Source organism: Gordionus sp. m RMFG-2023, chromosome 3 (genome assembly GCF_954871325.1).
Source record: "Gordionus sp. m RMFG-2023 chromosome 3, tfGorSpeb1-WG-v2, whole genome shotgun sequence".
Classification (NCBI taxonomy): domain Eukaryota; kingdom Metazoa; phylum Nematomorpha; class Gordioida; order Chordodea; family Parachordodidae; genus Gordionus; species Gordionus sp. m RMFG-2023.
In genome coordinates this window covers 34,321,344-34,343,821 of record NC_088777.1, presented here as the reverse complement: position 1 = coordinate 34,343,821, position 22,478 = coordinate 34,321,344, and the positions used below count along the sequence as shown (strand labels likewise).

Sequence of the window (22,478 nt, the reverse complement as noted above, 5' to 3'; positions counted from 1 at the left end):
TTAATTCAAAAACTGCATTTACAATGCAATATATTTATTTCAAAGAGTGGGGGTTACAAATTCTTTTTATCTATCCCAGTATTAAAAAAAAATGAAGAGTTACAATTTAAAGAAAATAACACTAAATCCGAAGAAATGAGTAAACTCAGACTAAAATTATCAAAAACAATAGGCAATTAATAACAAACCTATTTATTAAAAACCAATCCTGGAAAAATACCGAAAAAAAAATATCAAATACATTTCCGAAATAATTGATTTTGATAATCAACCGTTTCATTAGTTTGAGATATAAGCTCCATGAGATTAAGAAATCATCTGTATCCCTATCAAATTCTAACTCGACAATATTTCTCTTAATGACGCGTTGTCTAAAAAAAGATTTGCGCAGATTTAAAAAAAAATATAAAATAACAATTATCTGGAGCTGAGATTCACATGAACACCATAATCAAACTTTTTTTATTATGTAAGATTTATATAAACTAGTAGATATATTATTATTTCTTGACTTTAATGCAAAAATAAGTGAGATATGGATAAAAATTTAAGTAAAAATGTTAAATGAATGTGAAATCGGTATCCAATCGGGTTTTTTCCTGATCTATAAATATCGAATTAGTATCAGTCAAAAGAGTTAATCAATGCCGCTCGGTTTAATATTATTTGCCATATTTACTCCACATAATTTAAAATAAAGGGAAAAACCGGACGCCGCTTTGGTTAGTTTTATAAATGAACACTTTCAAGACATGGCTACAACACTAGATGGAATGAATGCTAAAGGTCCAAGTTTAAAAAAGGAAGTAGACCTTATTATAGACTATGATGACGATAATGATGCAGCTAGTAATCTGGAGATCATGAGGGGGGGAGAATCCTTCGGAGAAGAATTGAAAGTTTATATCTATTTTATAATGTTCTTTCTATGAGACCTTATATAAAAATTATAATGCTAGATTTTAAGAATTAATTGATAAATAAATAATATAAAATATTTTGAAATTTATTTTATAATCATAGATATATGAATAACAGCTTGATATTTATTCACAAAATATGAAACCAAATTTTAAATATTTTAAAAAAAATGGAATCAAGCATCCAATCTATATAATAGCATTATTAAAATATAAAATAGGATGCCATAAACCACACTTTTTAATAATCGGTTAAAGTTTGATGGGTGTTAATTTATATCTTCATACATATCTTATCAATCTTGAATTTTATATTTTCATTATAATCTCTGTCAATTCTTTTTTTCAATTTTCTGGCATTTAAAGCAAGTCCAATCAAGCTTAAATTTTTTTGATGCTTTATTGCTTCCTCTTCTTCATCAGTATCACTTAATATTAATAATTCTTTAACTAACTCAATATTTTATCCCAAAAAATGTTATGCAAACTTGAGGACTTTGCTCAGAGATGGCACAAAGGTTATGACATATATTAGCGAAATCTCGAGGCTTAAGCAATATCTTACTGGCTAAAATATTGAGTTAGCCGTTTTTTAAATACAAATCGAGCCGTTTAACAGCATTAATCTTTAAAAATTTATTATATTTATAAAGATTAATTATTATATAAATACCATATTTACAATATTTTCATCATTCATTATTTTGTAAAATAAAACTTGTCTTGATTTGGAAAGAAATAAACTTACAGATATTTAATAAATTTAATGCAAAAATAAAATATAGTTAAAAAATTTTTTTAATATAATAAAAAAGTAAAATATATCGCACAATGTATTTAGATACATATACTTTTATAATAATGTATTACATATAGATACAATCTGCATATACCAGTATTATCATTTAAATTTATTATGCAACAGTTTGGTAACATTTTTGGTATGATCCCTTTTAATGATGTGACTTAAATTGATTGCATGATCTGTTTAACACAGATTTAGATGTAATCGAAGTTTATGGAGCTTTGTGTTCCTTATTCCATAAATTAATCGTCCTCAATGTTTGGCCTATATATAATAACAGGTAGGGATCGTAACCATTTTCTTATTTTATACAGCCACTTGCCCATAAAAATTTTCGGGCTTTACTATTAGTACAAAATATTTTTAAAGGCCAATTTTAAATTTGCATAATTATTTTTAATTTTTTATATTTAAAACATAAAATAAATTATTATTTCTATGCTTGCAAATTTGTAGATAAATTTAAAATATAGATAATATGCTAAGCAAAACGCGAGTGTTCTGGTTCCCTTCTTAATTAGGTTTTATGTGGGTTTTGTTTTTTAATGTTCTGATCTTTGCTTACATGATAGACAATCATGATAGACGATATAAATTTTATCATTATTCTTTATTTTTCATTACATTATAAAAATCGATCAATTTGATAGTATATCCTACAATGATATACATTGAGAACTATCAAATTGAAAATTAAAGAACCCAAAGCCCCTTAACTTATTTTGAGGTGATTTAACTAAATATGTCCAATCTTTTTAAAAAATCCCCACGCTGTCGCCTCAAATTTTTGTTAATGTTAATCTACATTATAATTTCTAAATATTAGATTAAATCGATTATGTAATTTTAACATCTTTTCATTTTTGAAATGGACTTATCTTTTTTTTAAACCTTGTTTTAAACATATTATAATTATAATGAATAATTCTTTTTTCTATTTTTACTTTCATCTTTTCCGGGTGGTAAGCTCCTTCAGTATTACTATCCATTTTATATTGTTTCTACAATCCATTTGATTAAATTTATATTTTACTATATTGCCTTTACTTTATGAATTATTTTTTACAAAATTAAGTCTCGCAAAAATCGCCGCGATTCAACCACCATTTTGTTGGCCGATCGAGATGCTTCTCAGCGCCAAAATTTTCTCCACTCATTTCCTACAAAAATTTCCGATTCGGTTTCAGGCTCCGGTCGCCAGAGAATCAGAAATCGTAAATATTTATTGGAAGAATGCGACATCACTACTATTGGTTTAATTGTTTTTATATAAAGTTTGTTTCGATAAAAATTTGTTTTCATTTTTTTCTTTGTTACTTCCTTCATTTCTTTACGAAAAAGGGTTAGGGCTCTTTTGGCAAAATCGCTAGGCTTTTAGTTTTTTTGCCTCTTTAGCCGTTGTTTAAAAATCGACCAAATCGTAGTTTCTAATAGGGCTGTGCCGATATTAAATATCGTATCGGATCGGAAACGATATTTAGCGTTTTCCCAAAATATCGGATCGGGCCAATATCTGTAAAAACCCGATCCGATATTTTTACTTTTTTTAAAAATTATTTTATGTATATTTATTTTTTACATTAATAATATCTTCTAAATAATTTTTTTTAAACAATGCAAATGTGATTTATTTTTTTAAATAGATTTTAAAAGTTTTTTTTATAAAAATAGAAAGGAACACTCAAAGTTTTATTTATTTTAAATCTTTTTAAATAATAAAGCCAATTTTATTATTTATACCTTAAATAAAAGAATTTTTTAAAATATGGTATCTGAATTATGGAAATATTTTAGAAAAGACAAAGATAATTTTGCAAGATACGTTATCTGCGGAATTCTAATTTTACGGGGAGGAATAATGGAAAATTCATTTAATACTATCAATATCCGTAAACATTTTTTAAATTATTGTAGAAATAAAAAAAATTAAATTAAATGCATAATTTGAATTTTTGCATAAAAAATTTTTATTTCTTAATTACACTTGGTTCAAAGGGGTGGTGAAAAATCATTAAAAATATCGGATCGGTATCGGATCGGGTTTGAGCTAATATCGGAACATATCGGATCGGTAAAAAATATGTGGATCGGCACAGCTCTAGTTTCTAACGTGATTTCCTTTTTCCAATTTCTTTCTCCCTTCACCAATTATTGCATTTTTACTTTTAGGGCGGAAAAAATCAACCATAAGTGGCGTCAAGGTTAGAGGAGGACGACGGTCTTTGAATAATTCTTCATTATCCCGCGATAATGTTGACTGGAAGAGTAATACTTTTCACACGAATGAAGTAGAAGATGGAGAAAGGGACGATGTTTTGGAAAAATTTGATTTAGGTAATAAAACTATCTTTTTAGAGTCATTCTTTGCTATTATTATTTTTTATCTATTCAAATTTTTAATTCTTTTTTTTTGGTTGGAAATAATGTACAAGGTGTGTAGATTTGATTTTTTTTAATAGATAACTCATAATTTTTTAATAGTATTTTCAAAATAAAAAATGCGATTTAACTCCTAAAAACACATATTTTAAAAAGATTATTTGCCACTTCCATCGCCACCATCTTCGCCTATTCCGCTCTCTCTTTACGAGGCATGGGAGGACGACATTACCCCAGACCTCTACGATAAAATAACGAACAATGACGGGGAAGAGTTTAAAACATCGAAACTAGATGGAGGCTCAATAATGGGAAATAAGGATGACGAAGAAAAGAAGATTAGAATAATTATTGAACAGGTGTGAACCTCTACTCTTTTAAATTTTAATATTTTATTTGTAACATCTTAATTTAATAAAATACCTATCATTGACCAATGCCCATAACTAATTTAAGATCGAAATGCTATTATTCACTTATTATTTTTAGGAAATAAATGCCATAAAGCGAACAGGGGACATGGTCGATCGAGGCCTATGGACTTCGGACCAAGAAGTAACCTCCTTCCTCCCAACTTACGCATTTCATCAACCCCTGCATTCCTTGATATCCTATAATTCCGAAAACTCGGGTCAGAATATAATTAATTATAACCACCAAAACGCGAAAGAGAATCTTCAAAATCGAAATTCCGAAAATCTGGCAAGCCAAAGTCAAGATAAGTTGAATACCTCGCCTCAAAATTTCCTAAAGAGTCAAAGCCGATTACAAATAAGTGATGGGTTACCCACGATCAATAATGAAACGGAGGTAGACTTAAATAGGTACTATGATAAAGTTATGATGATGAATTCCAGGCTAAATCGCCTACACTTTTAACCCGACTCTTTCTAAGGATTATACATCATAACCAAGAAAAAAATATTTTGGCCTTCAACTTCCACCTAAAGCTGAAATAAGCCCAGTTAATTTGTCCATTTAACAATATATCTGAGCTAATATGATAATTTTAACATATGGCTTTAATGTAGATCTTTAAAATGACATATTCATTCAATAGGGTAAAAAAAATAACATTACCGTCGAAAACCCGTAGTTGAAAAACGGAAATTCATAGAAACCCCAATCGGTATTTTTTTTCTCCTTCAATTTTTATATATATAAATATATAAAAATTTTTAAGTTGGATCAAATACAGGTATAGAAGTTAAGACGATTTCAGTAGTCTTTTATATATTTAATAAACAATATAATTTAGTAAAAAATTATGAAATATTTTATATTTAGTAATAATTTTTTTTAAGAATGTTGGTTAACGCTCAAGGTTGTCAGGTCAAAATTTTGGGATAAAATTATATATGAGTTTGTGCCCCCACACTTCCGTTTACTGACCTTCGGCCCGCTTTTGTTTTGCATTTGGTTGGGTCCGCTTTTTACCTACGAAATTCTAATTAAGCAGCGATACAAATTGTAAAGAATATCGGCTCAGAGAAATATACCAATTACGATTCGGTTCGTCAATATGTGATTTGACCCTTAGAGAACATAAATCGAATATCTTTTTAAATATACTTGGACCCATTTTTAAATTATGTTTAGTATACAGTTGAAACCTGGCATGCTGGTGTAGAATTATAAGCATAAATAGCAAAAACCACTTCAGCCAACCATTCCTTTCTTGTCTGGCTCCATACTTAAGCCTCTCCTATTAAAATTTACATACTTATATAAAAAGGAAAGATAAAATGGTCATTTCAAATTTTTGACAATAACCATATTTTACCCTATTGAATAATGTCATTTTAAAGATCAATCATGAAACTATTTAAATATTCTAAGATGTTTAAAGTTAGTTATATCAATTTTTAGAAATTTTCTTATTTTTGAACTTTATATGTCCATATCTCACTCAGCCCCTGTTAGAAGTTGTGGACCAAAATATTATTTTATTAGTTACGTTATCCCCAAATTTTGAGAGGAAATGATATCAAGAAAAATTATCCAGATAATTAGAATAAATTTTAACTAAAGCGAATTTCTAGATATACTTAATTTTTTTTCTCAAATAATTAAGGTAGGGAAGCAGTATTAACTGATAATATGAGATGAATAAGAAATGCCAGAAAATGTGCTTTATGAATAGCCTCTTCAACCAACAATAAACTAGTTCAATGCCAATCATATGAATTTTAAAATTAAACACTTGATAACTTAATGTTACTATTTTTTAAAAAGAATTTTCTTTATTTTTTTACAATGGTCATTTAAAGATACCCTTAATAAAATACGAAAGTAAAATATAATAAAAGAATGAAAGAATTATTAAAGAAAAAGATCATAGGAAAAAAATGCAAATAAATTTAAGTTTTAGAATGGAAATTTAATTCCTCGAAGAAAAATGTGAATCCAAGTGGAATTCATGGAATATTTAAGAGATAAAAAAGTATAAAATTTTGGGGAAAAAAAATTAATAGTTCCATCGTTCTAGATGATAGTAATAATCCCGATTCAGACTTCATCTCTTGCCAATTAAATATTTCGGACATCAATCAAATCATGGATTTACCATCCGTTGATTCATCGAAGCCTGGAGAAGTTAAATGTCATTGGCTCTACCTTGGCGAGGAATTAAAATGGCTTGCATCGGATTTTGCTCAAGAACACAGGTGGAAAATTTCTGCGGCAAGAAAGGTATAATTTCTTTTTTAATCTACACCTAATTCCCTTTATTTCTTTTTATATTTCTATTCTTTTTTCTTTCGTTTATTTCTTATAATCGTGATGTTATATTCATATGTTTTAGGTGAGTCGGTTCATGCAGAAATATTTCGAAGAAACTTTAATCCGGCAGCAAAAATTAGATCAAGAGGAGATCAACAAAATAAGAAAGATAGCCTCTAGGGTTTCTAAATTCGTTTCCAGATTCTGGAGAAATATAGCCAAAGTAAGAATTTTTTTAATAATGACGTATTTTTAACAGATTTAGTTTGCTGTATACTTCGTCTGCCATTCTCTGTAGCACTAATACAGAAAGTGTACCTGTTAAATTTTAATTGAGCCATTAATTTACTTTGGAAAAAGATATTGTTAACAAGGATTCTATTCTTTTTTCAACACGATTTAAAAATGTTGTTATATAGAATATAAAATTAAAACAACCGATATAATATTATATGAGCGTGACATAAATAATCTCAAATAAATAATTTATAGGTGGCTCAAGCCAAAGCCGAATCCATAAGCCAAACCAAGTACCAAAGAAGGTTGGACAAACAACTTAATGCCATAGTCGGTGAAACCGAAAAGTATTCTCACGCCATAACAAAGCAATTCCTTCATAATACCGAAGATGAAATGTCGTTGACGGGTAAAAATAAAATATTATGGGGAAAATGTTTGGTTCATAAAAATTGTTATCTGGCCCTGCTTATATCTAATTTTATTTTTTTTTATTTTTGTAAATATAATAGTATACAAAACGCCATCTAGCGAGCATAACGCTATAAAAAATGTACCTTGCCATTCGGATAGCTCATTGTCCAATCATTCCAATCGATCTACTCAAGAAAGTAGATTAAACATAATATTAATCGTTTTCAAATTTTAACCCTAATGTTTACAGATATTCTACTGATATAAGCATCAATTAATTTGTTAAATATGAATATTTCGTTCTGGCTTCTTTTTTTCATATTGTATTTGCATTAATGATACTCATATATTTTAATAACGATATCAAATAATTTTTTATGAATAGACTTAATTTAGCATTTTTTAAAAATTTACTAGCTTTAATACGAGATTTAAGTTATTATTTAATTGTACAAGAAGTATAATAATCAAATATAACATTCATTTTTGGATTTTATAAGTTTTATAATTAATGGATATCCATAATCGCTTAAGAAATTAGAATAATGACCACATTATATTTTTACATGACTTATGTCAATAATGAAAAATAGTCTCACCACCTCCTACTCCCAACCTTTCTTTCGCCCAACGTCATACTCCTCACGTGACACAAACACAATATAGGTCACATAAACAAGAACTTTTCAAAACAACCATGATGCCATCAAAAAAAAATCTATCACTCACCTCAAAATTTATTACTAATCAAAATGATGAAACGGTTTTGAGAAACGGAAAGATCAGGAAAAATATTCTGCCACAACCTTTATCGACTACTAATGATCATCATGAACCCAAAACGTTTAAATCCGAAACCGGGTTCGAAAGAGATAAAAATATATCGAGATTGACTAGGAATAGCAGGATTATTAAATTAGAAAATACGGAACACATTAAATTTGACCAAGGTTTTATTAATGTATTCTATCAATGTTATGGAAATAATTTATAAATATACATATTTTGAATATGAATAAATAAAAAATAACCATTACACAAAAAAAAATATTGTAATCAATTTTAATGTTAAATTCAAAAGGTGCAATTCCAAATGGGATTTACGAAGAGGACCTAAAATTAAAAGATACACATTTTGTCGAACAGTGTGAAAATGAAGCGATCTCTAAAGAAGGCAGCCAAAGTAACAAACAACGGGAAATGGTAAAGAATGAAGAAATTAATCGAACTATGCGTAGTACAAGAGGGAGTAAATTTGGGAAAGGAATCGCTGACTCAGAGAATGTCAGGGTATTAAGGAATAATAAGGTAGTCAAAGTATTCATTCATTCACCCAGTTCTTCAGACTACAACGAAATAAATATAGCCTTAACATCACATAAGGAAGTTGCGAAGATGGATGAAATAGATATCCAACAAAGTATTACTGTTAAATAATATTGATTAATAAGTTGTGTATTTTATCAATTTTCTAATCAGCACTTAGGAAACCGATTAACTACAAATAAGGAATAAAGACATTAATTGATAAAATAAGATACTACTATACAATGGTTAAATTAAAATTATAACAATATATTGTATTTGTATAATACCCTAGTACTAAATATTTATTTACTCTGGTTCTAATCTTTTCTTACTTCAAATATATATATTTTAAATATGAGCAAATATGGAATTTTATTCGGGGTTAGAAAAAAAATATTCCTTCTTATTGGCCGATTTGTTTGATTTTCTCAGATTATAAAAGATTTTGGAATATAAGCAGATTTTTAACATTGCATATTATTACCATCATTAGTTTAAAATGTCTAAAAAAAGTAATTCGCTAACGCTCTCTTTTGAAAAAAGTAAACCGCTTTTAGCTACTTTTACTCTACCATGTATAAAAATTTATTTTTTTATATAAGTTAGTTACAAATTACGTAGTCAATTCGCGTATAGATATTACTAAAATACTTCTTTGGCAAGAAGATTAGTAAAATGAAAAAAAAGCGTCAAACAAATGATTGTGCTATATACCTATTATATCCTTTATTTAGCGCGTTTTTAAAATTTAAATAACCTAATTTTTTTTTTGAAATGTATTTCAATATCTGTAGATTACCTATCTTATAGATTTCATATAATTTTGACTAGAACAATACGTGTATTTATTAATTAGGCGATTTGACTATAACGTATATCCAGAGTTGGGCAGTACCGCGAATACTTGTATCTAAAATACAAGATACAAGATCCTTTTGTATCTTGTACTCAGTATCTTATTGACATTTTTAATAAGATACTAGTATCTGTATCTAAGATCCTTTATTTTGAAAAGAATCTTGTATCTTTTTCATTTTCTTTAAAAAGATACAGATACAGATTCTTTTTAATATTCATGTTTAAAACATTTACATACACACAATGTTACTTTATTTTCTACGTGAAATCTTGTATTATTTTCTTTATTTTTTCCTGCTATATTTTAAATATATTTGATAACCAAAATCAGTTGGAAATTTTACAGATCACAAAGATAGATAGATTAAAAATAGCAACACCAAAACTAAATAAGCAAAGGTTATATTTTATATGTAATATTTTTTAATTTGTAGAATGTTTAACATTTATAGTAGTGAAGATGAAATTATGGAGATAGGTTCTCCTGAGTCAAATCTGAATCTTGAAATTATAGATGGAAAATTTTATATAGTAATTCATGTGAAAAAGGACAGGGTGCAAGCCGAATATTAAAATTACACAAGTAAAAAAGTTATTAAAGATTGAACATACTCCTCACAAACGTTGTTAAACATATTAAAGTATAATATACATTTTTATTTTATAATTATTAACATAATAATACCTATACCTATAATACTTAAGTCCTTCTTAGATAATTGTTATTAAAATTTTTTATAGAAGATAGTTTATTATCAAATTAAAATCATTTTGGATATATATTTTTTAGGGGTGTACCGATACGACTTTTTAGAGGTCTATCCGATCCGATATTCCCGATATTAAATTGATATCTGCCGATTACCGATCCGATATCATATCTAATTTTGTATTCTGTAAAGATAACAATGGTTTTAATTTTTAATATACTTTTTATTAGTATAACATCTATAATTTAACTATACCATAACTTATGTCATATAAATATATTTATAATGATCAGTTTTAGTTTATATTCAATTCAATTACAATTCTAAAAGTATATAAAATATTTCATTGTAAAATCACTTTTATATAATAAGTAATAACATTAATCTATATACATATTAAGTAATAAACAATTATATTATGAAATTTGAAATAAATATTTAAAATTATATTTAGGGAAGATTTCTTTTTAGAAATACCAATATTTCCGATTTATCAGAGGTCAGCTTGCGGCGATAGTAACTGTCAATATCACCAGCTTCACTAATAACAGATTCTGTAGTGATTATCGCACACTTTTATAAACAGAATGCGCAAAAAAAATAACAATATGATAGGGTTTATTAATTAATTATTATTACTAAAAAAATATACATAAAAATGGATTTCGATTTTATTTATAAAAATAAATGATTTTAGATATAACTATTTTTTTTCATTTTATAACATTTTATTTTTGTTAAAGAAGCCATTTTTATATCGGATCAAATTTTATAATATTGACCTATAACCTATATTTTAAAATGGGTAAAATATCGGTCCGATCCGATAAAAAATATCTGCACATCCCTAATATATTTTATATTTAATTATTTTAGCAAGTTCTTATTAAAGGAAATATTTAAGCTACAATTGATATATAATATTAGATAATTTTAAAAGGCTCTTAATAAAAAATAATTATAATAAGGTAGAATTTAACTTTATTAGTTACTTTTATTATTTATGATATAAATAAAATTACATTACAGTATTTATTTACGAAATTTAATTAATTTAAAATGCATTAAAGAAAATTGCTATGTAATTAACAATTAAATAATATAATGTTGTACATTATTTTCATATTTTTTATATATAATTAATAATTTTGCAAGAAATATATAAAAAAAATATGAAAAAAGATTTAAATGATATTTATATACTATATATGATATTACAAATGCAAGAATTAATAAGTCATATTAGAAAATAAAACTAATTAAAAAATACATAAATATCACAAACAAGTAATGATAGATACTTTTTAAAGATAATGAATAAAATAAAACTAGTATATTTTTTTAAAGATTCCATTTATCCATATACTCCGAATATAAGCTATATTTAAAACAACACAGAAAATAACCTGCAAATTCTAATAAATCATTTGATTTAATTTTTTTTCTTATTTGCACATTTTTAACTCCCATTAAATATACTACTCTCCCTTCCCTGTTTAAGCTATTAATGGGCAAAAATTAATATTAATAATACCTGGTTATTATAATTTATTCATCAATAAATATTTTATTAATTATTGCAAATATTCATTCTTATATGTGTATGCTATGTTCTTCACAAATAAATAATAAAAACTATATTTTATAAACTATTCTAATTTAATTGGTTATGATAATTTAAAAGTATCTTGTATTTAAGATACTTTAATTTAGTAAAAGATACAAGTATCTTTTATCTTGTATCTTTTTGATATTTTGAAAAAGATACTAGTATCTGTAACTAAGATTCATTTTTTTAAAAAGAATCTGTATCTGTATCTAGATTCTTTTTCCGGAGGACCTGCCCAACTGCATATATCTAATCTATGCTCATAAAATTAACATTTTAAATTCTAAAAATATAAAAATATTACAAATTGTAAAATATACGCTATTTTGTTACATTTTATTAATAATATAATTTTTATATTATCATCCCCAAGTCTAGAGCGGCGATTAAAATTTATAAGTTTTGCCCTATTGCTCAATATTAGCACTTGAGGGTAATGGAGTATTTAATTTTATAAACATAATTTTAATATATAAAAAATTATCAAAAATTAGTATTTTTAGATAAAAAAAATGTGTCGAGAGGATTTTCTATCATAACCCGACAGCCACTCTCTTCTCAATTTTTGTTTAAATTTTTAAACCTTAACCCATCATATTGATAGAATTTTTTCCATTTACATAAGGGAAATAAATAAGTATCTATCTATTAATTAGATGAAGAACTCTCGCCAATGGTCGAATCCAAAGATATGCCTTCTGCCAAATTATCACCTTACGATCAAGTATAAATATATTAATGTATTACGTCGCTTTGAATGTTATAGACTTGTTTACCTTTATAAATTACAAGTGTCTCTATAATGGAATATATGCATGTAACTTTTATATGCAAGCTTATAAATTTCATGTGTCATATAGGTCTGCTAAAAAGTCAATTTTATTTAGGCGCTTTAAAAAATTCTTCAAGAAATTTTGTGGAGGAAATAGGAAATATTTAAGGCATGGTGATAATAAATTATTATACCCGTTTTAAATACAAACTTTGAAATTTGAAATATGCATTATTAAGGTCTCATATTAACTTAAAATAGACAGTAATTAAGTTGTTACAGTTAAAAGATAATGTTTACTAAAATAAATTATTTTATTAAAATTTATGTTAAAAAAATTAATGTTATTAAATTATCGGGCGAAGACCGAGAAAATGGTAAATTGGAGGTGAAATTTACAAATTTTTTTAGTATTTTTCCCTTCCTGGATAATCTTGAATGCATCACTGTCTAGTCATTATTTACCATAAATATATTTTCAGAAATTGTGGAATATATATTTTTAATTTAAAAAAAATTGTGATATTTTTAGATTCCCTAAATTATTCCTTAATAAATGGATGGCCGATAAATAAATGAATAACATGCTATAACTGACTAAACACAAGCACAAATTTTTTTATTTTAATCTGTTATTATTATCAAGCTGCAAGATGATACTAAAGATGATGGGACCGAGGAGATAAACGACATAGCCGCCCAAGCCCAGAAATTCCAACCCAAAGGATTTACTTTGGAAACTACCGAAGTAATATTAATTTATTTAACTTTCTTTATTAAAAATATCATATTGCCAAATTTGATCAAATTAAAACAGGAATCGTGGTTAGTGATAGCCTCGATCCATTAATCTTATAATTTATTGTTTTATGTTTATTATGCCTAAGCCGATCATAAATTTTTCACTGATCCCATATTTGTCAACATTTTAAACCAATCCGATAACCGATGCCGATCTAATAAATGGATTGATTTTTATTTATCGAGAAATTTTCTTGATGCTGAAAAATTTAATATATAAAGGTACTACCACACATCTATTCCATTTAAAACAAATTTAAGATCTTTCAATCTATGAGATTTGTAATAGTATAATTGAACTTATCTCTTCTGAAATTAAAAAGAAAAATGAGCGTTCATTAAATTAATTTAGACAGTTTTGATGAATTTAATTTTTTAACCATCGTTTTTATGATTAATTTACAGTATTATTTTATAAAAAATAAAGTTTTATTCATTTTCTACCTTAATTTATTTATATAATTTTGCCAAATATCTATTTCATAAAAAATAAATAAAAGTTATATTTTTTAAAGCAACTTGCACCTTTTAAAATTTTTTTACCAATTATCCTCAAAAATGTGAAAAGTAATGTTGTTAAATGGCTCTATTAGCCGATTTTTAAAAACGGCTAACTCAAGATTTTAGCCAGAAAAACATTGCCAAAGCCTTGAGATTTTGCTGATAGATGTCCAAGCCTTTGTGCCATCTATGAGCAAAATCTTCAGTACGTTATGTTCTTCTGGATAAAATGTTGAGTCAGCCGTTTTCAAAAATCGCCTCAAATCGAGCCGTTTAACAATACAAGTGAAAAGTATTTGTAAAATTTTAGAAAAATTTGCCAAAACTTGATGGCTATCATTATAAAATTTCTATTCTATTTCCATCCTAAAATTTATTTATTTTTTCCTTTTTGAACTTTTATACCTATCATCATAATTATGAATACGATATATATCGTATCCATCTTAGATTATACCATGATTTTGTTATATTTTTAATATTTTGATTAAAAATTATACCTATGGGTTCGAACTGACTTATAAAATATGGAATGCTCTAAAAACTGTTTTTCATTAAAATAAACAAGATATTTAAAATCGTTCATTGAACAAAGAAATAATTTGAGGTCGATATAAGCAAAAACTTAATTTCCTGTTTATATTAACGTACAAAGGTAACAACTACATAAAAATACAATTAATGAAAACTAACTTTTTAAAGGTGAAAACACCCGTTCCCTTTCTCCTCAAACACACCCTTAGGGAATATCAGCACATAGGATTAGATTGGCTCGTTACCATGTACGAGAAGAAGTTGAACGGAATCTTGGCTGACGAGATGGGACTCGGTAAAACTATACAGACCATCAGTTTGCTGGCTCATTTGGCTTGCCAAAAAGGTAGTCCTTATATCCTTATATATTTACTAGTATACATGCAGTTTTAAAATCGTTCTTCTGTAATAATCACAAAATTATTTATCAAATAAAAGTTAGATATTTTTATACATTACTATATTGATTTTTTATGTGTTCTCTTTTATCACTGGAAGGCATATGGGGACCCCACCTGGTCATTGTGCCGACTAGTGTGATGTTGAATTGGGAGATGGAGTTCAAGAAATGGTGCCCTGGTTTCAAAATACTCACTTACTATGGATCCCCCAAGGAACGGAAGGCTAAAAGAAAAGGGTGGGGAAAAAAATGTAAATAAATTTATTAAAATAAATAATTTGCTATATGACCTGATTCAACTTATTTTTGCATAAATTATTTCCAGCTGAGAATTAGATTGTTCATGTTAACTTTTTTTTATAAATTCAAATATTCTCTTTTAGATACTCTTCCTTTTTTAAAATTTACTAACTTAAAAAAATGTAACATTGAATCTTTCCTATTATAGGCTGATATTTAAGAAGAAAATTCATTTTATCAAGCTTAAATTTAGTATTGGTACCCTGGTAAATGGATTTAAATATTAAGCATAGGCGAAGAAAAAAAATACAAAATTAATAATAAAAGATAAATAAGAAAAGGCATGGAACAAAATACTTTTTATCCAATCAATGATATACACAATAATCATTCTTTAGCTTCACATTCTAACATTACTTGCCCGAACGTGATCGTAACATCATACCGTTTAGTATTGCAGGACGAAAGGTGTTTTAGGCGCAAGGCTTGGCATTACCTCATATTGGACGAGGCTCAAAACATCAAAAATTTTAAGAGCCAACGCTGGTTAACCTTATTAAACTTCAAGAGTCGGGCTCGACTCTTGCTAACAGGCACCCCCATTCAGAACGATCTTATGGAACTATGGTCTCTCATGCATTTCCTAATGCCCCACGTATTTAAAGAGGCTGGCCAGTTTTCGGATTGGTTTGCTAGACCTTTGGGAAGTTACGTGGTGTCCGGTAATATAAAACATATTATTTTGTTATACCCTAGAAAAGGATAAGCGGAAAAAAAAATAAGGAATTAGGAAAGAGTTATGGAAAGTAGCTTTTATTTTTAAGATAAAACTTGATAGAAAAAAATATAGGAAAAAAAGTAGGGATTATATAATAATATATATAATCAACAGGCGCCGAAGAGCTACCTTCCAGGGGTGACGCTAGGGATATAATGTTGGGCAGTCTCGATGATAACTATACTTCCTCTACGAACAAGGATCAGTCGATAATCGATAATTCCAAGCAATCACTAATCATCAATAACAACGAAACTTCCCTATTGGTGGGAAAGCTCCACAAAATTCTGAGGCCATTTATACTCAGGAGACTTAAGAAAGAGGTACAATTTAAATATATAATCTTTTAATTTGCAATACATTGCTAAAAAAATGCAATTCTTTTTGACAAAAATGTCACAACGAAAACTAATATAGGATTTTATAATCAAATTAGTCCTTTTTAACCTGATTTTAAATGCGACTAATGAAAAGGGACACCAATTATTAGGTTACATAATGCTATACATTTCTTCCTTTATGCACCTCACTCAACTTACAAAGGTGGAAAAGCAGATGCCCCCAAAACTTGAACATGTTATTCATTGTAGGTTATCCACTCGCCAACGGTATTTGTATCATGATTTCGTTTCTCGCTCAGCTACTACCGCTATCTTGAAGAGCGGAAATTTTTTGGGAGTTGTCAACGTTCTTATGCAACTTAGGAAGGTATTTAAAAATTTATTTTTATATTTCATATTTTTCTTTTATTAAAAAAAAATCAAATCATTTTTTGTGGAGGATGAAAAAATAAAACGAAAAAAAAGTTTTTTGCTGTATTGTATACGAAGAGTTTAAGGAAGGAGTGAGTGGGTAGAAAGAATATAAGGAAATAAGAATAGGGAAAGGAAATTATAACACATTCTTTATAAATAATTTTTACATAATAGCAAACCATTAAAAAAAATTACAATAAGGTTTGCAATCATCCAGATCTATTCGAGCCTAGACCGGTCCTTTCCTCCTTTTTTGATTCTTTACACAGCGTAACTTTACCCTATCCCTTATCGAGCCGTTTAAATTATTTGCCCTCCGCTATCTGCGATATGTTAAATGACGATGATGACGAAAAGTATTTGATCAATAAAGTTTGCTATTATTATATTTTTTTATTGAAACATCACCATTTTATTTCTATTTTCCTCCGCACTTTTTTAAAATACAGTAATTAACTAGAAACGGTACCTATTTAAAGGCGTAATTCAGTTATTATTTTTTTTATTTTATATCTTAAGGCCTGATCCGGGATTATATTTTTTCGTCAGATCTAATTTTAAAAAGACTATATAAGTAAAAATTATATAATGTATTTGATATATGAGAGGGTTGAGCAAGTTAGAAAAGGAGTTACAATTTTTGTCTGTGCTAACTAAGAAATTATAATTAAATAAATATTTACTGTTTATTATATAATTTCGATTTGTAGTAATTAATTATATTTATTTTGCATTATTTAATAAATTTCTAAAAAAACGGAGCTTCTTTAGCGAAAAAATTAAAGTGTTTAATTTGCTTCTCTTCCATTTTAATTTTTCTAGGGACACTTAGTAAGCACATTTTTGCGTTGCTATTCCGTTCATATCATCAAAAATTGTGTTCTTTCAACATTCTTTAATGCTTTCCCTAAAAAATATCTAATTATTAATATTTTATTAATATACAATATTTATTTAAGGATCCTTATTATATAGATCAGTTATTAGATTTGAATATTAATAAGACATTCTCAAAAAATTTATATTTATATTTGAGCGTTGATAATATAAATTTGAAGGTAAAAAAAACTCAAAGATAACTTGGCACAAAATTATCCACTAATATTTAAAATTTTTTATTTTATAATTTTTAATATTAATTTTAGAAATTTTTAAAATTATTTTCAAATATGATGTTAAAAAAATGTTATTTTAATCTTAAATTACATAATAATACTTAATAATGTGTAAAATAATATTGTTATTGTCGTGATTGTATGCTTTGATAAACAATTTTTAATATAATATTTTATATGTAGCTTATATTATTTTTATAAACACTTAATGTGGGATTTTATTTTGTTTGTGGACTGTTTATTTTTTTTAATATGAAAAGATCGCTATAAATTATGATATAGATTTATTTGTTTGTGAGAAAAAACAATAAAATTAAGGTTCAAAAAATCAAAAATATGTATAAAATGTTCATAAAGAAGTTTAAGTTATAAAAAATAAGAGTGTCTCTACAGGAGTTAAGAATAAAATTATAAATGATTAATAGATAAAATTTATTTGAAACAAACTTGAATTAAAGAAAGAAAAACGAATATTTATGAATGAACCATTTATAAATATTATATCTATAAATTAAATTTAAAAAATTGTTTTTCAGAATATTTCCGAAAAAACGCGCAATTTGGAAACACTTTAAATGTGCTGCCCCCCCCCCCCTCCTTCCATCACATTATAAACACGCAAAAATTTAAAGATTCTTTTATTGCACATTATATTCAAATTTTTTTTTACAAGAAAACCATATTAAATTCTAGTTACCGTTCTCATAACATCGAAAGATTAGAAATTCCTGAAATCCCCAGTGCCTCTAATAAAGATAATATAGATCTCTTCTTGAAAAACATTTTAAAAATACGATTTAATTTAAACACTACCCTCATCAAATCACCCAGTACTATATTGGATTCAAACAATGTCGCCATGCCTAGAAATCCAGGTTAAATAATTATTTATTAATCGTTATTTTGACTGATTTTTTAAAATTTATAAGCTCTATACACGGCCCTCGGAATTTCTTTATTAAAGAATATACAATTGTTTAGGCGTTCTCATTTACCTTTAATTATAGTATTCTAACTGATCTATTTTTTAAAAAAATTGTTTATTAATTATATGGAGGACTTTAAGAGTGCGCAATTAACTTTATACAGTTATATTAAAATACTATATTTTCCTTTTTAAACTTTTTAATCATATTAAAAAAAACTTATAATTATTTTGATTTCAAAATTTTAAAAGGTACACCTTCCCATAATTATATTAACTCCACTTATTTGACGTTTTTTGAACGTATTTCTGATATTCCACCTCGCTTGACCTCAATACTCTCAGTGGTTAACATTTTCCCCGTGTTTTATAAGGGGCGTAATCTTGAAAGCATTTTGGAGATTTTGGAACCAGTTTTAACTAGGTTAAAATAAATAGATAATATAACATAACAGCTGTGAATATACTTTAGTTTCTATAAAAGTGATCTCCACCTTACCTGAATGTTTGACAAATCGACCAAAAAAATTCGACTTTTGGGCCACCCTTTTTAATATAAACAACTCGGTATGGTACTGGATTTTATACAAATCAAAATTCTAAAGCTCCTGCTCAAATATATCCGGAATATAATTAGGTAATGGCTAAATGTCGGCTAATTCAGCCAAATCTTCAGGCGCTTGCCGGAGATATGCCGTCAACATTAAGGCGTTTTAATTTATATTAGTTTATTCTAAATTTGTGCTGCTATCTTTTTAAGAAAAACTTGAAGCCAAAGTGATAGTTTTTGGCTAAAAACTAGAATTGGCCAATTTTTTAGTTGGCTAAAAATTGACTTAAACTGCTAAAAATATAATAATGACACAACTATAATCCGAGATTATTGACTTTTAAAGCTGCGCGCGTTTTCTTTTTTTTAACGAATATCAAATTAATCGAAAAATATTAAGTATAAAATCCCAGATTAGATATCTGTTTGAATAAAACACATTTGTAAAAAATTTAATATTGTATTTCTAGTAAAATAAAAAATATTTTGAGTTAGCCCTTCATTTGGGGATGGACACCAGATATATTTATTACCTATATATTTAAATATATAAGCATAAAAATGGAGAGAATAACTATTTAAATTCTTATAAAAATTGCGAAAAAATAATTACAAAATAACTATTTTTTAAAAAAATTACAAAATAACTATTTAAAAAAAATTATGTTAGCTGATTATAGAATATTTTTTAAAGAGTTAAATTTATTACGACCAAATAATGATAGTGGATTTTGTAACAACGATTGGACATACTTATAATGTGTCTCCTAAGGATATTCTAACGATATCCACAATCCAACTATTTTTTTTTCAAATTACAATAATTTTAAACTACCCTCAAATATATCTCACACAATTTTTTATAATAGGCTTTGATATTTTAGACATTTATTAAGTTGATTATAGTTTAGCATTAAATAGAAGGGTACTGAAAAATCCAGGTTAAAATATACTCAAGTTTTTTTGCAGTAACAATTTGGAAATACTAAGTATTGTTATACCCAAGGGTTAAAGAGAATTTTGAAAACTACAAAATGACTAAATATTTTTGAAAAATTTGAGATTCTTAAAACCAATATGGCAAAGTCCATAACTTCGCCATTTTAGTTAGAACTTTAAAATTTTGGTTTGTATAAAAAAAATCTATATTACCTTAATGACAAGTTTCAAGTATTTAAAAATGATCGCTCGAAACAATGGGTGACTTCACATATTTTAATTATATAAATGAAACGAATAAATAATAAGGGAAACATAAATCATTTAAATAACCCTCATCCTTACTATTAGATTCTTGATTTTCGTTCCCCCGACTCTCTCTACCCCGTTCTACTCTTATTGTTCTCATCCTACACCGAGTTCCTTCACTCGAGACCAGTCATATGAAAACCGGGTCGGGACATTTCTGAACACTGGTATTCGTTGCTTGCCTCACATTTATCACGATGTCAATATCGGGCGTTTGCTAAAGTTTCCGGAGGTTCGACTCATCGAATACGATTGCGGTATAGATTTATAATTTATACGTCTTGACAGAGTTTATAAATAAAAGTATCCATTTTGTTTTCAAAAATTGTAAATAAAAAAAAGACATTAATTTTGGTTAAAATGTATTTCATGAACTTTTTTTTAAAAAAAAGGCAAATTGCAAATACTCAAACAATTATTATCCACACTCAAGGCCCAAAAACATAGGGTCCTCATATTCACTCAAATGACAAAAGTATTGGACATACTGGAATCTTTTCTCAATTATCACGGCCACAGATATTTAAGACTGGACGGCACTACCAAGATCGAACTTAGACAGGTCCCATGATATTATAATAATAATTATAATACTCTTGGTTTGTGTTCTTCAGCTTTATTTTTTGATCTTTTTTTTTCCTGGTATTCGTTCTATTTATATTATCTCTTACTTTTGATAAAGCAATTTCAGAACCTTTTTTTCAAATAACGAAAGAATTATTTAAAAATTAAAACGAATTAGTCTATCGACCATCTTACCTTCTTTTTTGTTTTAAAAATATTAAGGATATTTTTTTTGGAAGCCCTAAACTATATTAAATTTTATTAATACTGTAATTTACAAAAAATTACTAAAGATTTTAACGGACCGATTTAATAGCGACTCTCGAATATTTTGTTTTATCTTATCTACCCGCTCAGGAGGGTTAGGCATCAATTTAACAGGAGCCGATACTGTTATATTTTACGATTCTGATTGGAACCCTACTATGGACGCCCAAGCCCAAGATAGGTGTCATCGCATTGGGCAGACCAGACCCGTTCATATTTATAGGTTATTTTCCTTGCATTGAGATATATATCCGCCATTTTATCTAAAAGCCGCTAAAAAGGTTAATTCAAATATCAATCATTTCAATCGATTAAAATATATTTCATATATAATTGTAGTTGCTACACATTAAATATTAACACTTCATTTTCATAGATCTAAAGAATGAGACTTTTCTTTTTCATCTAATGACGGATCTCCAGGTCTATCTTCGGGTGTGCTATTTCTCCACCTGATCCCTCTTTTCCACTTATTGTGGTCCTGAACCTGGTAATTATTTGTAAGACCCATTATTCTTATGTCATTCGTTATCACATTCATTAACATTGTCCTACTACTGATTCCATTACCTTCATCGAGGGGCATATCGTCACTAAATCATCCTTCGTTTTTCACCCAACCAAACCATCACTGTCTATTTTTTTTCATTACCACTCCAATTGCTATTTTTCTAGCAGTCACACTAATCCCTCTTGTACCTTGTCTTTTCCATCTCATCTCTCACACAGTATACACACACCCATCTGTTTAGCGTTTCCCTTATCTCGTCATCGCGACCCCTTATTCTTATTTTACTCTGCAACTTATACCATCGCGGTTATCCACTTGGTGTCGGGTCGTTCCTTTAGCTGTCATAAGTCTCGTTTTCGCGAATTACGGTTATCTTTCTTTTTGTTAAAGCGGAAGATGAGGCCCAGGTGTAGGGTAATTTTGGCGCCCCCACCTATAACACTGTGACAAATTTCGACTTGATTTTTTGGGAGAAAATAAAATAAACATGTTTTAAGACAGTTTTTTATGCATATTCTAAATCCACTGTCACTTTTTTTCTAGCACGTCAGGTTTT

At 27.3% G+C, this 22,478-nt stretch overlaps 1 protein-coding gene across 1 annotated transcript in view; it reads left to right on the top strand.

Annotated features, from left to right (window-relative positions):
- LOC135927561 (helicase SRCAP-like) overlaps nt 1–22,478 on the top strand; it is a 56,064-nt gene that overhangs the window by 27,904 nt on the left and 5,682 nt on the right. Inside the window, exons 5-28 of the mRNA XM_065463620.1 lie at nt 701–899; nt 2,801–2,978; nt 3,895–4,059; nt 4,261–4,463; nt 4,594–4,928; nt 6,579–6,795; nt 6,908–7,048; nt 7,318–7,471; nt 7,575–7,673; nt 8,070–8,426; nt 8,558–8,896; nt 12,618–12,685; nt 13,380–13,481; nt 14,738–14,915; nt 15,068–15,220; nt 15,608–15,931; nt 16,102–16,310; nt 16,531–16,695; nt 16,944–17,114; nt 18,531–18,732; nt 19,035–19,206; nt 20,623–20,837; nt 20,973–21,142; nt 21,438–21,634. Coding sequence (XP_065319692.1) covers nt 701–899; nt 2,801–2,978; nt 3,895–4,059; nt 4,261–4,463; nt 4,594–4,928; nt 6,579–6,795; nt 6,908–7,048; nt 7,318–7,471; nt 7,575–7,673; nt 8,070–8,426; nt 8,558–8,896; nt 12,618–12,685; nt 13,380–13,481; nt 14,738–14,915; nt 15,068–15,220; nt 15,608–15,931; nt 16,102–16,310; nt 16,531–16,695; nt 16,944–17,114; nt 18,531–18,732; nt 19,035–19,206; nt 20,623–20,837; nt 20,973–21,142; nt 21,438–21,634 — 4,713 coding nt within the window. The remainder of the gene's footprint in view (nt 1–700; nt 900–2,800; nt 2,979–3,894; nt 4,060–4,260; nt 4,464–4,593; nt 4,929–6,578; nt 6,796–6,907; nt 7,049–7,317; nt 7,472–7,574; nt 7,674–8,069; nt 8,427–8,557; nt 8,897–12,617; nt 12,686–13,379; nt 13,482–14,737; nt 14,916–15,067; nt 15,221–15,607; nt 15,932–16,101; nt 16,311–16,530; nt 16,696–16,943; nt 17,115–18,530; nt 18,733–19,034; nt 19,207–20,622; nt 20,838–20,972; nt 21,143–21,437; nt 21,635–22,478) is intronic.